We start from the raw sequence: 15,316 nt of genomic DNA, 5'->3' as shown, positions 1-15,316 counted from the left end.
AATATAAATTGTCACACAGCAGTCACATGCAAAACATTGGCAAAATATCCAGATATCCCATCTTCTCAATTTTCATGTTAAACCAGGAAACTGAACAAACATCACATACATAAAGTTATGCAGGCGGCTTCTTACTGGTTATGAAAACTGATCACATGCATCAGTCATTAAAGAAATGACTGGCACCCAAAGAATAGCTAAAAGAAGCAGATTTTAACTTCTCATTTTTGGAAATCATTACCAAAAGAAACCCACAATCACAACTTGCATCATGTCACACAATACTAATGAGGAAGAAATCCAACAAAAAAATGGGAGCTTGCTGATTAAAAAACAGTGAGGCAAAAAGGGTTCTGAGTTAAGAAACATCATGAATATTCATCATGAGACTACTCCAAAGAAAAAAATTCCTGTAATGATAGTGAGACAATTATCCAGAATAGTCAAACGTGGCAAGCCAAGCAATATCAGGCTTTTAATAGGGAATATGGAAAAAGATCTTAACCTTTAGGTCAATCAAGCAGTGGAAGAGTTCACCCAAATAAGTCAAAGAACTATTAAAGCCAACCATTTGTTAAAAAATTACCCCTTAAAAGAAAGCAATAGTACAAATCTGTAACTCATGTACCTTCCCCCTCATTTTATTCCTGCTGTTACCCTTTTGTAGAAGCATCTTTGCATTAGTACCAAACATTAAAAAATGGTTGCTATGACTGCATTTGGAAAATGCATGTACATCTTTGATTGTATCATGCATTTTTAAAATTTATCATGCATGTGTTAATGGAGTAATTGAAAATGGCCTGGGAATATTACAGGTGTGTGTTCATGTTGAAAGGACAATCAGTGTGTTCATGTTTGAAAACAATACCTTTAAGTTAGTTGCAGTTTCAGCGACTATCAATAAGGACTTGTGCTGCAATTCAGTAACAATTTTAGTCTACATTATATTGGTCACCTCAATTGCCTTATAGAAATAGAACACTACTATACTGCCAGAGAGATACCTACAGGTGCGCAACTTCTGAAAAGTCCATAAGAGCTGAAACAACAGCATCCCATTTTGTTTCTGTGATTTGTTATAGTTTCTGCTCCATGTTGCGGAGACCCTTTTTTCACATTCCATCTAAGTATGAACGATCCTTGCAATATAGTCATGAAAATTTACCAGTCCAGGAAAATAAGTCAAACACCCCCTCTTCCTTGTCACCTTGGTAATAAAGTGAAATTCAATCACCTATCAATAAATTGATTCACCTGGAGTTAGTGAGCAATTAATTTTGCAAATCTGGTATAGAAATGTATCGTATTCTTTTTACTGGTTTGGACAAAAACTAGATGCAAGTCTTTAGAGAAAAGTTGTGTGTATTCATACTGTATTTCTTTATAACTTTACAAAACAAAGGATGTTTGTTATAGTCTTCTTGCCTGTTCAAGAGTGACCTGTAGCAATTTGTACCTTAACCTTTTTTCACACTAATTTAGAACTATTTGCATTGCAGTGTAGGGTTAATTTTACTAGGCTTGTAAAACAACTTTTTCTAAGTTAAAAAAAAGACAACACCAGTAGAGAAAAAGGCTACTTTGAGTAACAATGCTTTTCAGTTTTCAAAACAGAAATTAAAGAACATAGAGGTGAGTGCAGGACAAGAAGCCTATGTCCGGACATGGACTATTTTTAAGACAGCTGGCTAAATTAAGGATGATGGTTTCACTCCAATTTCTTACTGCAATTTTGGAGAGATAGTGTGTTGGAGGAAATAATTAAAGCAACAGTGTGGGACAATATTGTTTGATACTTTTATACAAGGGATGCTTTACAAATTTCTACACTCTGAAATAAGAAACTGGATGAACTACCTTGACACACCCAACCATGGGGCTTATTATGTGGTATCATCACTGAAGGACTATGCTACTGAACAATCGCTAGCCACCTGTTGCTCAGCTGAAGCTTCCATTCACCAGCCCAGGGAGTTACAGCCTGAACAGCACTGCCCATTTCCACACACCACATAATGTATCATTTTTTTAGTCACGCCCACACAAGATATTTATAAGGAATGACAATAAAAATAACTATGGAGCTCCTAAACTTTAGAAAATTCACAGTGAGGAAGTCTGAGATACGGATTCATTTAATGTTTGGTTCCTTGGTTACTCTCGCAAATAGTATTGTTCTTCTGTATAACCCATGTGAATACAAGAAAAACAATCTTCTAGAGCTGATCTAGCCAGTTATTTTAAGAGTCCCAAAGAAAGAAGAGCCACATAAAAGAGTGGAAGCTGTGCAATAAGTTAAAACAGCTTGCTGTAATCAACTCTGTATTGTAATTTTCTAACCACAGGGTTAAAAAAGGAATATGATGTACAATACATTCCTCTGACCAGGATGCTAAGTGTCAATACAGTGTGAAGAAAAAGGGAAATGTCTGTTTCCCTCCCCCTACAAATAAGCCACTTGTTTAGCCATGATATGATCATCTCTGCACCTCAGATGAGTTGGTACGAAGTTGGGTGTCTGTGTGTGTGTGACCTACCTTGTATAGGAACCGGGTGAAGACAGACTACTACAGAGTAGGGCCACACGCACGCTGGGAAGGTGGCTGAGCTCCACCGTCCCACCAGCAATAGGAAGAGGATGTTAAAAGCCTCCATCCCACTCCCCAGGAAAGGAAACTAGGCTTAGGAAACATACAGTCCGACCCCGGACCTCGTCGGCCCGGCCCCTACTCTCACCCTAGCAAGACCCCTATATTGCTGTATCCTCGGCCTGCTCCAGCGTAGGGTGACCAGACAGCAAGTGTGAAAAATCAGGACGGGAGTGAGGGGTAATAGGAGCCTATATAAGAAAAAGACCCCAAAATCGGGACATCTGGTCACCCTACTCCAGCGGCACCACCTCCCAGCTCCTGCCGAGCCAGTGGGGTGGCCCGGTCCCCTCAGCTGTGCCACGGGCCAGTCCCGGATCCCCGCGCAGCGCCTCCTCTCGCTCGGACCGGTGAGCAGCCCGACCCCGCGGCCCCTCACCTCCTCGGCCTGCTTGCGCAGCGCCTTCTCGCGCTCGTACTGGGTGAGCAGCTGCTCGTTGTCGTCCCGCAGCAGCTCCAGCTCCACGCTGGCCTCCTGGCTGTGCGCGCACACCGAGTCCAGGTTCTCCAGCACCGCCACCACCAGCGGCATCAGCTCGGCCACCACCTCCTCGTCGTAGCGCCCGATCAGCCGCTCGAACTCGCGGTAGATGGAGCCCGCCAGCCCCGACACCCGCTCCGACATCATGGCGGGGCCGGGGCCGCCCGGGTCTTCCTGGTACACCACGCCGTCCGCCAGCTCCATGGCCTCGGTGCGGCCGGCCCGCCTGGCTCCTTCCCTGACAGGGCCCGGCCGGGCGGCGGCTCTCAGCGCCTCCTCCCCACTCTGCGGCGGGGCCTTGCCTAGAGCGCGGGCGCACGGCACTGACCTCACCCACAGCGCCGGGGCGGGGCGCGGGGCAGCGGCGTCACCTGGACAGGGCGGGGCCGCATGCGGTGTGGGGAGGGAGGGGAATGGCGCGCGTGCGTCGTCGGACTCACCACTGCACAGGGGCGGGAACGCGGGCCACGCTAGAGCGTATGGGGCGGGGCTTGCGTGAGGGGGCGGGGCCTCACAGGAGGAGTGTGGCTGGGTCTGAGGTCCCTGGGGAAAAGGGTAGGGCTTGTGGGGGAAAGGTCCTTGCGGGGACGGGAGTGGCCCAGTGGGGCTACGGAGACAAAGTGGGGGAGGGGCTTAATGAGGGAGGGAAAGGAGTGGGCGGGGCCCGTTGGCTGAGGAAGAAAATGTGTGGGGGGGGGCATGTGGGGCGGAGACTGTCAGGGGAGGAATGAAGTGACCTGCAGGAGGAGGCTGCACTAAGGGAAGAGGTGCCTGTATCAGAGGCTTTAGGGGGATAAGGGACGGGGGGAGGAGGATGCCTGACCTCACGGAAAGGAGAGAGTGGGGTGAGGAGAAGGGGTAGGTGGATCCACACCTAAGTCTTGTGATGTTTTGTATGGGATCCAGTCCAAGAGCCTTGAGTCATCCTCTGTGTCATATGGGTGGGGCAAGGCATGGGGAGATAATACATGTGGCAATATTGTACTGTAGCCAGCTCCTGCTTCCTGAACATCTCAGTCAACAAGAAAATACATTCCAGAAAAATGACATCAACAAGCCGTGGAAACTTGAGGCATTTATACTGCTGTATGCTGCATAAATGGTCTGAAGTAAATAGGCTGAACTTCAGTAAGGACAAATGCAAAGTACTCCACTTAGGAAGGCACAATCAGTTGCACACATATAAAATGGGAACTGACTGCCTAGGAAGGAGTACAGCGGAAAGGGATCTGGAGTCATAGTGGATCACAAACTAAATATAAGTCAACACTGTTGCAAAAAAAGCAAGCATCGTTCTGGGATGTATTAGGAGTGTTGTAAGCAAGACACAAAAAGTAATTTTTCCGCTTTACTCCGCACTGATTAGGCCTCAACTGGAGTACTGTGGACAAATTAGAGAAAGTCCAGAAAAGAGTAACAAAATGATTAAAGGTCTAGGAAACATGACCTATCAGAGAAGTTTGGAAAAAAATGACTTTGTTTAGTCTGGAGAAGACTGAGGGGGGATGACATGATAATAGTTTCAAGTACATAAAAGGCTATTACAAGGAGGAGGGAGAGAAATTGTTACCTTTAACCTCTGAGGCTAGGACAAGAAGCAATGGGCTTAAATTGCAGCAAGGGCAGTTTAGGTTGGGCAGTAGGAAAAACTTCTTAACTCTCAGGGTAGTTAAGCACTGGAATAAATTGCCTAGGGAGGTTGTGGAATCTTAGTCATTGGAGATTTTTAAGAGCAGGTTAGACAAACACCTGTGATGGATGGTCTAGATAATACTTAGTACCCTGCACTCAAATCACGACTCCACTAGAAGACCTCTCAAGGTCCCTTCCAGTCCTATGATTCCATAAAGCACTTGAAACAGCTGTAGGAAACAGGCTGGTTGGTGGAGCCCAGGTGAATGCATTTTCTGTAATATGTTTTATTAGCATTTTCATTAATTATTAGATGATGAAAAAAGTCTCACAATCCCACTCACTGTACATTCTCTAACTCAGTAAGTCCTTCAAGAGTTTCGACGGACGAGGTCATCTGTGTGTTCCTTTGTAGTATGTGTGGTGTTAGGTGTTTATACTTTGAGGGCCCTCTGCTGGCTATGCAGCAGTAGACAGTAGCACTGTTTCAGTCTAAATCATAGAATTTTAGGATTACAAGGGACCACAAGGGTGATCTAGTTCAGTGTTTCTCAATGACTGGTCTGTGGACTGGCGCCTGTCCCTGAGATCTCCCTGATATAATTTAGGAAGGCAGCAAACCTGTCCCTGGTATCAAAAAGGTTGAGAAACACTGATATATAGTCTAACCCCAGGCCACGAAAATCCTACATTGGCAGAAGCTCTTGGAGTTTTGAGGATATTTTTTCTTCATTTCTTGGTGCCAACTGGTGGATTTAAAATTTTTTTTAACCTGGAATAAATTTCTCTCCAGATTATAACAATTTGAAGGCAGGTCAAATTTTGGGATTTAGGCAGGTTGAACAATTGCTCTTTAATTGTGATAATACTTTATTATAAATACATGAATGAGCGAAGCCTCACAATATGCTGGAGAAGCAAGCAAACATTATTATCCACTAATTACATATGAAGAAGTTCAGGAACAAAGAGGTTAAGTGAATTGTTTAAGGTCACATTGTGAGTCAGTGACAGAGCAGGAATTAGAATTCAGTAGCTCATGGTTCCCAGCCCAGTGCTTAGTTCAAGGGCTTTGCTAATCTCTTATCATGTAGTTTTATGAAGTAGTTCAAGGAATTAATATCAGGTATATGTTTCAATACCGGTAAAAACTTTTGGGAAAAAATTGTACACTTGCTGATAAAAATTGGTTTATAATGAAAGATCCCTAAAAAATGGAATGATGAGCTCCAATTTGGACATATTATATTCATATATATTAATCCATATTTCTATACTATTTTAACATTAGAGACAGAAACAGAGAAACTTAGATTTGAAAAAGTGTTAGATACTCCATATTCCACAATTTTCATCAGCTATTTCAAAATTGTTTTGGAGAATGCCACCATAGAAATTTTCTGCAGATTGCTATGAGCTACTGGCTTTCTCTGAGTTTTAATGCTATAATGAACTGTATCGCCTGAACTAATATTAATGTTTATATCGCTAAGGTTACAAAGTCTATCAAATTAGCAAATACTATTTCAAAAAATACAAGAGCTAATCAGGTAGTGAAGATCTAACTAATAGCTATTCCATTAATTTCCACTGGAGAGCAGCAGAGGCTCATACTGTATTTTCATTTGGCCTGGTCCTGAACAATTACTGTACTTCAGACTTGTGTGTTGCATTGTGTATTTAGATACATCAGATCAGCAGGGTTGCATAGATGTCAGTCTAGTTATGACAAGTAGATCCAAGCTACAAGGTGTGTACCCAAACTGGAACTTTCCCAATATTTAGAGTTGTACAGAGTAGGTTTTTAACTCAGACCACTATAAAGTAGGGGCCAGAGTCACTAACTTAGGATCCAGACCTGAACTCTCCTAAAAATTGAGGGGAGGTGTTCACTTCCAGGGCTTTGGGTCAGGCCTGTCTCATAAAATGTCAGCCATTTCTAGGTGGCATACAAGAGACTTTAAACAATTTGATCCACACTCCATTGTTATATCGTGTAGACCTGTGTCACACTTTCACTTTATGTGCTGTTCATTCACTGACTATCCTGCGATGTGACCATTCCTCCTCACCTTCACTTCTTCCTTTCTTCCCACTATCAGCTCGTTCCAGAAAGCTACAATCTCTCTTATTTGGATTCATTATATAATTGTATACTTACCTAAAATACAATGAAAAATTTTAATCAGGAAAAAAATGTGCTGGTACAGTACATTATAATTATAAATACAGTACACTTTTATAGCATGTTGTGTACTATATATTGCTCAACATTCTGTGCTAATCATGGATTAGTCTCGGGAGTGGCAAAGAGAACCCTGGTTTAATGAGTTTAAATGATTTGGCAAAGATCACACAGCAAGTCTGTGGTAAAACTAGAAATAGAACCCAGTTCTCATGGCAGGTTCTGTGCGTTAATCATTAAATCATGCTTTCTTTTTTTAAAATTCTACTTAATGATGTAAATAACATACTGATAGCATACCTCTTTAGGCACCCATTCCTGCAGATACTTACTCTGACTTTAACTGTTGTTTTTCCTGAGGAAGGATTGCAGGATCAGGCTCTATATCAATAATATGAATATCTTAAATAAAGTTGTACTGAAATAATATAGACTATAACAAAATGAGATATGAGGAAAATATTCAGCTTTTAAAATAACCTTTAAGATAAATATGCTGGAACAAGCAGGACTTTGTATTTTGTAGTATCTTTCAATAAATTAAAAAAAAAAAAAAGGAAAATTTAGCAGATCACAGCCATGGTGAAACCAGAAGAAAAGAGAACTGAATACTAATAAACATATGTGTATACAGGACCACCCATGAGATGCATCTATTTACACCAGGCTTATGTTTGGCCCATTGTAACCAGAAATAAAGATAGATGTGGATTTCGGACAGAGTAAACTGCCATAGGGAAAAAGAAGAAATAGGGAGCAAAAGTCCACGTCCTTGAAGATGATAGCTTTATCCCAGATTGTTGCTAAGGTCTTGAGAAAAGGAAGTAAAATCTACCCAACTTTTCTATCAAGAAAAGCCAGGAAGTAGATCTTAGAAAGTTTGTCTCAGTCTCAGAAATAGACTCAGAACACGATGGGGAACAGACTTTTCCCACTAAAAGAAGCAAAGGGAGCGCCTGCCCATTAACTTCCCTTTAGCAGAGCATTTTGGGAATGGGAGAACCCTGGGAACTTGTATATTATAGTCTTTTCTATTGCTCAGTTAGTGCTGGGGGCAAAAAACAATCGCAGGAAAGAACGTGTTAGCTCAAACAGCTGTTGGAGATCTGCAGATAGCATTTTCGTATATAAAAAGGCATATTGATTCATGTAAGGGGAAGAATTAAACCAGTAAGACTTTGGACAATTGGCTTCTATATAACTTTCTGTATCTACTGATTTAATAAAAATCACTATGTCTAGGGAACATTTCCATCTCTATCTTTCTCTATCCTACAACTTCTGTGGTATGTGCAGAAATTCTGACCCGTTGCTATGACTGATGAGATTCAGCAGCAAGGAGAATATTAATTTAAAAACAAAGGTTAAACATAGGCTAAAAACAAGACTTGAATCAATGTTTAACAGAGAGATGTATGGAACAATTACAATTACTTGTAAAATTCTTATAAGACCTTATAAAACCTTGAAGCTGCGCGAGCTAGGTATATATATATATATATTATAATATAGCTAAATTATATACATATACTTTAAAAATATACTCAGAGGAACTTATAGTGTCAACATGGGTATAGATTGTTTGTAGTAGAATCCACAATGTGCTAGTTACTTTCCATGCACTTCATGAGGGATAGTCTCTGCCCCAAGAAGTTAAAAGAATAAAACTTGCCTTCTAGAAGCCATTTCCTGTTTGTGCTGATGTGCTTGCCCCTCACTTATGTTGATTAATGGACAACTAGTTGCAAGGATAGAGTTGGAAATTCTTTAAGCATTGCTTGCCTGCAAACATATTTCATCTTGTGAGAATACCAGTAAGTAGGATGACCAGATGTCCCAATTTTATAGGGACAGTCCCGATATTTAGGAATTTTTCTTATATAGGCACCTATTACCCCTCACCCCGTCCCGATTTTTCACACTTTCTATTTGGTCACCCTACTAGTAAGAGCCTTTTATAACCGGACTTGCCTTGGCTTTAAAATGACCTGTAGGATTTAATCTGTCTTTGTAAGGCAAAAATTCTGTTTTTGTGCAAGTCTGATTGACAAACTCAGTGGCTTGTGGGGCTGAAGTACTTACCACTTGGATACAACTATCAAAACAGAGGTACTTAAAATAGGTTTTTTTTGTGTAGAGGAGAGGAAAAATACATTACCTGTCAGGGGAGTTATTGAAGGGTTGAAAACAAGGAATAGATACATTCGAGAGGGGAATTTTCCTGACATCCCCACTGCAAATAAATTGTGGAAAATCAGAGGTTGTGGGTATAAAAATACTTCATTGGACTTACATTTTATGTAAAAGGAAAGAAGAAAGCATATATCAGGAAATGAGATGGGAGTTAAAGGTCTGATAAAAAAAGGATCAAGGGCATCCACAGAAAAATAAAAAGGTACTAGAAATAAAAATCCAATTAGTGGATTAAAGGTAAAAGGCCAAGGTATAAATAAAAGGGTTCTAAGAAAGGATAGTGAAAGGATCAGAACAGGACGAGGCCAGGAGGCTAATACTATGCAATTGGGAAGGGAGGTTACAAAAGGAGAATATAAAAGAATGAAGAGAAATGAGGGATAAATATACAAGTGAGAAAGGCCGAAACATGAAGGGATAGAAGGGAAGAACCGTACCACTTTATTTCACCATTTCCAGAGAGTAGTTTTCAGTGGTTCACAGTCAAGCTAGAAGGGATCAATTCTGGGTCCACTTCTGTTCAATATCTTTGTTGATAATTTAGATAATGGCATAGAGAGTACACTTAATCTGCAGACAATACCAAGATGGGAGGGCGTACAAGTGCTTTGGAGGATAGGATTAAAATTCAAAATTATCTGGACAAACTGGAGAAATGGTCTAAAATAAACAGAATGAAATTCAATTGAGAACAAATGCAAAGTACTCCACTTAGGAAGGAACAATGAGTTGCACACATACAAAATCGGAAATGACTGCCTAGCAAGGAGTACTGCAGAAAGGGATCTGGGGGTCACAAGCTAAATAAGTCAACAGTGTAACACTGCTGTAAAAAAAGCAAGCATCATTCCGGATGTATTAGCAGGCGTGTGATTAGGCCTCAACTGGAGTATTGTGGACAAATTGGAAAAAGTCCAGAAAAGAGTATATCTATAATCTGTAACACTTCCCCATGTAGACACAACTGCATGCGTTTGACTGGCGGAGCACAGGGCGGCGTAGGGTGACCAGATAGAAATCTGACATCAGGAATCATAATACTCAAAAACCAGTGGGAGAACACTTTAACCTGTCTGGCCATTCAATGACAGACCTGCGGGTGGCTATCTTACAACAGAAAAACTTCAAAAACAGACTCCAAGGAGAGACTGCTGAGCTGGAATTGATATGCAAACTAGACACAATCAACTCAGGATTGAATAAGGACTGGGAATGGCTGAGCCATTACAAACATTGAATCTATCTCCCCTTGTAAGTACTCTCACACTTCTTATCAAACTGTCTGTACTGAGCTATCTTGATTATCACTTCAAAAGTTTTTTTCTCTTACTTAATTGGCCTCTCAGAGTTGGTAAGACAACTCCCACCTGTTCATGCTCTCTGTGTGTGTGTATATATATCTCCTCAATATATGTTTCACTCTATATGCATCCGAAGAAGTGGGCTGTAGCCCACGAAAGCTTATGCTCTCATAAATTTGTTAGTCTCTAAGGTGCCACAAGTACTCCTGTTCTTTTTGCGGATACAGACTAACACGGCGGCTACTCTGAAACCAGATAGAAAGTGTGAAAAATCAGGACGGGGGTAGTGGGGCAACAGGTACCTATGTAAGAAAAAGCCCCATATGGGCTGCCCCTATAAAATCGGGACATCTGAGCACCCTAGGGTGGTGCCTGCACCTGCTTTGCACCCACTGTGCTTGGTTAGCATGGGCGACGTCTCCTTTAAAACCGTACCCAGGGGTCCGTACGCGCTGACACTCTCGGCCCGTGTCTCCCCTGCTGGGAATCCCTGGGGCAGCCCCGCGGCCCCTGCTGGGAAAGCGCCCAGCGCAGCCCCTGGCCGCGCGCCGGGAGAGGCGGGCAGAGCCTCCAGCCTCCCTTCCCCCTCCCTGCCATAGAGATGGAGATGCGCAGCAAGAGCGTCGCCCACTTCCCGGCGCAGTTAGGACTCGATGGTACTAGAGTGGCTCTGCTCCCTCCTTAATCTTGCGTCCCCCAGCGTCGGGCTAGAGCGTCGCCTCAGTCCTCCCCGATGGCGTATCCGCGCCCCGAGACAAGCGTCCCCGTGGGAGCGGGGAGGAACACGGGCCCCTTGCGGCTGCCCGGCCGGTTCCGGCCCGGTATGCGCTGGGCACGTGGGGGCGTGTTTAGAGCTGGGTGGTAGCGAGGCTGGGGGCGGCGGCGGCGCTACGGCAGCTCCCACCCGACCCGCCCCAGGGTCCGGGACGGCAGGCGAGCAGGTGAGAGGGGAGCGCAGGGGGGTGGGCGCTGCTAGGGATGATTTAAGGGGCAGGGGAGCATTGAAGGGGCTGTAGGGGGCGAGGGCATATGCAGTTATGAATGATCCAACGGACATGCAAGCAGGGTCAATATAAGGGGAAAGGCGCTGTAATTAGATTTCTGCATGTTTGTCTGTGAGCTGCCATCTGTCCAGGGCTACTGGCAGCGGGAGCATTAGTATTGGGTGTTGCATTGCTTTTTTATTACTATTATTATTTCAGCGCCCTTAGCTTGTTCACAACTGCTCTGGAATAACGAGCTTGTTGTGTCTCAAATTGTTCAGTCTATGCTATACTTCTAGAAATGGGGATTGGGTTAGCACCATACTTTTAACTGCTTTATAATCTTAGAGATTAGTTTTTAATTTCTGAAAAATGCTTAATTTTGGTTTTTAAAATGTTGACGATTGTAAACCACAGTGACTGTGTAGCTACTGTAGGAGTCAGCTTGTGCCTCTAAAAATGACACATTGGCTACTCCAGTATGACTTTCTTACCTTCCAGTCCCCACACACATTCTTAGCCTACTTCATTACAACACTGACTGGCTGTAGATAACTATAGATCAAAGTGATACACACGGTCTTAGTTTAGCCAGTTTTGTCTTAAATTGAGGGTAGTATCCTATCAGTGTGCATCTTGGAATACACTGACCTGCAATACAAGCTGTATAAAATCTCTTCATTCCTGGTATGGACTAATTGCTCTCTTCAATGTTTATAGGGCTATTACGTTACATTTATTTTTGTAGCACTTTTTGGATATTCTTTGACTTATTAGATCAGTACACATAAGCACAAAAAGGTTGTGGACGATTGTGGGTATGCCTTCTAGATTTCTGTTGTGGCTGCATTTGCCTGCTGGTCCTGGAATACGGAGTCCCTTTTTCTCCTCTTGTAGGACGATGGCATCCATTTCCGAGCGCACTTTCATTGCCATCAAGCCTGATGGAGTCCAGCGGGGACTAGTGGGAGAAATCATCAAGAGATTTGAACAGAAGGGTTTCAAACTAGTGGCCATGAAATTCATGCACGTGAGTTTCCCTCATTTCTATATTTCTCCTTTATGTATGAAATGAAATCTTATAGCAGGCTAGTGTACTCCACTCAGTGAAAAATCTATTGTAATTTTTTAAAATGAAATCTTAGCAGAAATATCAAATGTCAAATTTTGTGTCTGGGTATTTTTGGAGACTTTCCAGCATCCAGCTGTAGCTAAATGCTTTTGACAGCCTAAGCAACCTAATTTTAGTAAACTGATGTCCTTAGTCTGAAGGGAATATTCTTATAGGTGCCATTTACACTTAATAGGCATCTATGGATCATCTACAGCAAAAATTGGTTTCTTCTCAAAAGTAGTTAGATATTGATGAAACAACCTTGCTGAGTTAAACTGTGCACTGAAATAATTTTATATTTTAAATTCATATAAACCAAGCAACACATCTAGCCAGTTGCTGGAATCACTTATTTTTAAAGAGCATGTCTGTTTAAGGATTAATAGTGCTCTGTGGTTAATCTCTTGTGATTTAAAGATGCTCTTAAGTTCTTACAGTAAACTGCTTTTTTTGTGTGCAGGCCTCTGAAGACCTTCTGAAAGAACACTACATTGATTTGAAAGATCGGCCATTCTATGCTGGTTTGATTAAATATATGCACTCTGGACCTGTTGTAGCTATGGTAAGCTTTTAAAAATAAAACTTAAGAAAAATTAAGCAGTTCATGTGTCTTTTGTTCATAACTTTATTTGTGTTACATATTGAAAATGACACTAAGAACTTGAAATTAAATACTTTTAAAAAATTGATTAAATGTAGTTACAGGTACAACATGTTTCCCTTTAATGTGTGGTTTTACAAGTAAATCTTTCTATTTTTTAAAAAAAAACTTTATTTTCCCTTTTGCAATGTGCGGGGGGGTAGGGGATGAACAGTGGGAAATTGACTGCACAAAGTGCTGTCAAATACACAAAATAAGCAAACTGGAAAAAAGAACAGTGAAACATTTAATCTTTCAAGTAGAGAACTCGTATGTGTTAGATGTTGATTGTAACCTATGATTGCTACAAGTGTGACTTTTTTTTTGGGGGGTAAAGAGTGTATACCTCTAAAGTATTTGAGATCTCTATGAAGCTTTATGTGTTTAGGAAATTTTGTAATGGGCTTCTTGTTTGTTTGTTACACTGAAATCTGTTCAGTACCCTCTCGCTTTGGCTAGAAGTCAGTGGCATGACCACAGTTTGTCGGAGACAGTTTTACTCCAATCCTTCTATGCCTTGCCCATAGATTCTTTGAAAAAGGGGACTTAACACCCGTACGATGATGGGATCAAGTTTGGATAACATTGCCAATTCTTCCTGTGTTAGTTACAGTTTGGATTCTCTAATCTTAATGGTTTTTATTTTTAAGATGTGGGAAGGTCTTAATGTGGTTAAGACTGGCAGAGTAATGCTGGGGGAAACTAATCCAGCAGATTCCAAACCTGGCACCATCCGTGGTGACTTCTGTGTTCAAGTTGGCAGGTACGTTCTGAAACTGTCTTATCAAAACTAAACCAGTTTTAAATCATATACATACTGACCTACTTAGTTAATTGATTTATGACAAAGTTTTGTAATGTGAACACTATATCCAGTTGAAACTGTCGAAGAATTCAAGCAGCAGAATGTAAATATTGGAATTTGATCAACCTTATAGTAAGGACATATAGACAAGGCCTGAAATACTTTCTACGGAACCTCCATTTTTTCTTGGAGGTCTCCTATTTGAGTAGTGACACAATAGTATTTATTTTATGAGAACTAATAAGCTCTCTGCATGACTACTTGCCTCCTGGTCCCTTTCTATAAGATTGTCCTGGTAAACAAGAATATGCCATTTTGTAACATGTACTTAATTTAAATGTTAAATTAGAATGAATGTTAGGAAATAACAATTGGTACCAAAAGCTTGCTAACTGCTGAAAAACCTGTAAGGACATTAAGACCCTGATTCTACAAACTATTATACATGGAAAGACCCCCATTAACTTCATCCACATGCATGGTCCACTAGATAATGTAGGACTGGAGTCAAAGGATGTAAATAGAGATATGGCTTTCCTTCTCATTCCCTATCAAAACTGATGAGAGAAGAAGCTTGTGTTGCATATTTACACGTACGTTTTATTAATACTTGTAGCCATAGTAACCAGAGAGGTTTTTCTAAAAAGCAAATATTGTGCTTTTAATTCTATAATTATTAATGACTTTTCTTCTCTTAGGAACATCATTCATGGCAGTGATTCTGTAGAAAGTGCTGAGACAGAGATCAACCTGTGGTTCACTCCTGAGGAATTGGTTGAATACACAAGCTGTGCTCATCAGTGGATCTAAGGGCTAGTCTACACTGGCAACATTAAAGCGCTGCTGCGGCAGCACTTTAACGCGGCTTGTGTTGTAGCGGCAGAGCGCTGGGAGAGTGCTCTAAAAAACCCACCTCCACGAGGGTCATAGCTCCCAGCACTGGTGCACTGTCTACACTGGTGCTTTATGGCACTGAGACTTGCTGCGCTCTGGGGTGTGTTTTTTCACACCCGAGCGAGAAAGTTGCAGCACTGTAAAGTGCCAGGGTAGACAAGCCCTAAAAGTAAAACCTGGTCTGTGACTTTTAACATCCACTCATTCTAATGATTATGGACCCAGAAACAGTTTCTATTGCCATTATCCTTTAGTTATTTCAAGGCACTTCTGTATAAACTAGTGGAAATCTCTCTCTCTCTAATCTGTATTGTGAATATTACATGTAACCAGTGTTAATAACTGCTGCTCTAATTAAAAAGCTATTGAATTATTAATTGGGAAACTTTCTAACTCCATGTGTGGACAAGAGAAGACAATTACAGTAGGGGAAAGGA

The 15,316-nt window shown here is 41.6% G+C and overlaps 2 protein-coding genes across 4 annotated transcripts in view; one reads left to right on the top strand and one right to left on the bottom strand.

The window, feature by feature from the left end:
- Positions 1-3,421, bottom strand: part of SPAG9 (sperm associated antigen 9) — a 106,584-nt gene extending 103,163 nt beyond the window's left edge. For all 3 annotated transcript variants that reach the window (XM_026654380.1, XM_026654384.1, XM_026654381.1), the window contains exon 1: positions 3,031-3,421. In XM_026654380.1, the coding sequence (XP_026510165.1) occupies positions 3,031-3,336 (306 nt within the window). In that variant the 5' untranslated portion in view covers positions 3,337-3,421. The remainder of the gene's footprint in view (positions 1-3,030) is intronic.
- Positions 3,422-11,162: 7,741 nt separating this feature from the next.
- NME1 (NME/NM23 nucleoside diphosphate kinase 1) lies at positions 11,163-14,864 on the top strand. Its single transcript, XM_024204312.1, has 5 exons — positions 11,163-11,384; positions 12,324-12,456; positions 13,001-13,102; positions 13,831-13,943; positions 14,684-14,864. The coding sequence occupies exons 2-5, from the start codon at positions 12,328-12,330 to the stop codon at positions 14,793-14,795; spliced, it is 456 nt and encodes a 151-aa protein (XP_024060080.1). The 5' UTR covers positions 11,163-11,384; positions 12,324-12,327; the 3' UTR covers positions 14,796-14,864.
- Positions 14,865-15,316: the final 452 nt, after the last annotated feature.

This window comes from Terrapene carolina, unplaced genomic scaffold (genome assembly GCF_002925995.2).
Source record: "Terrapene carolina triunguis isolate 2854851 unplaced genomic scaffold, T_m_triunguis-2.0 Scaffold192, whole genome shotgun sequence".
Taxonomy (NCBI): Eukaryota; Metazoa; Chordata; order Testudines; family Emydidae; genus Terrapene; species Terrapene triunguis.
This window is presented reverse-complemented; position numbering and strand designations above follow the sequence as displayed.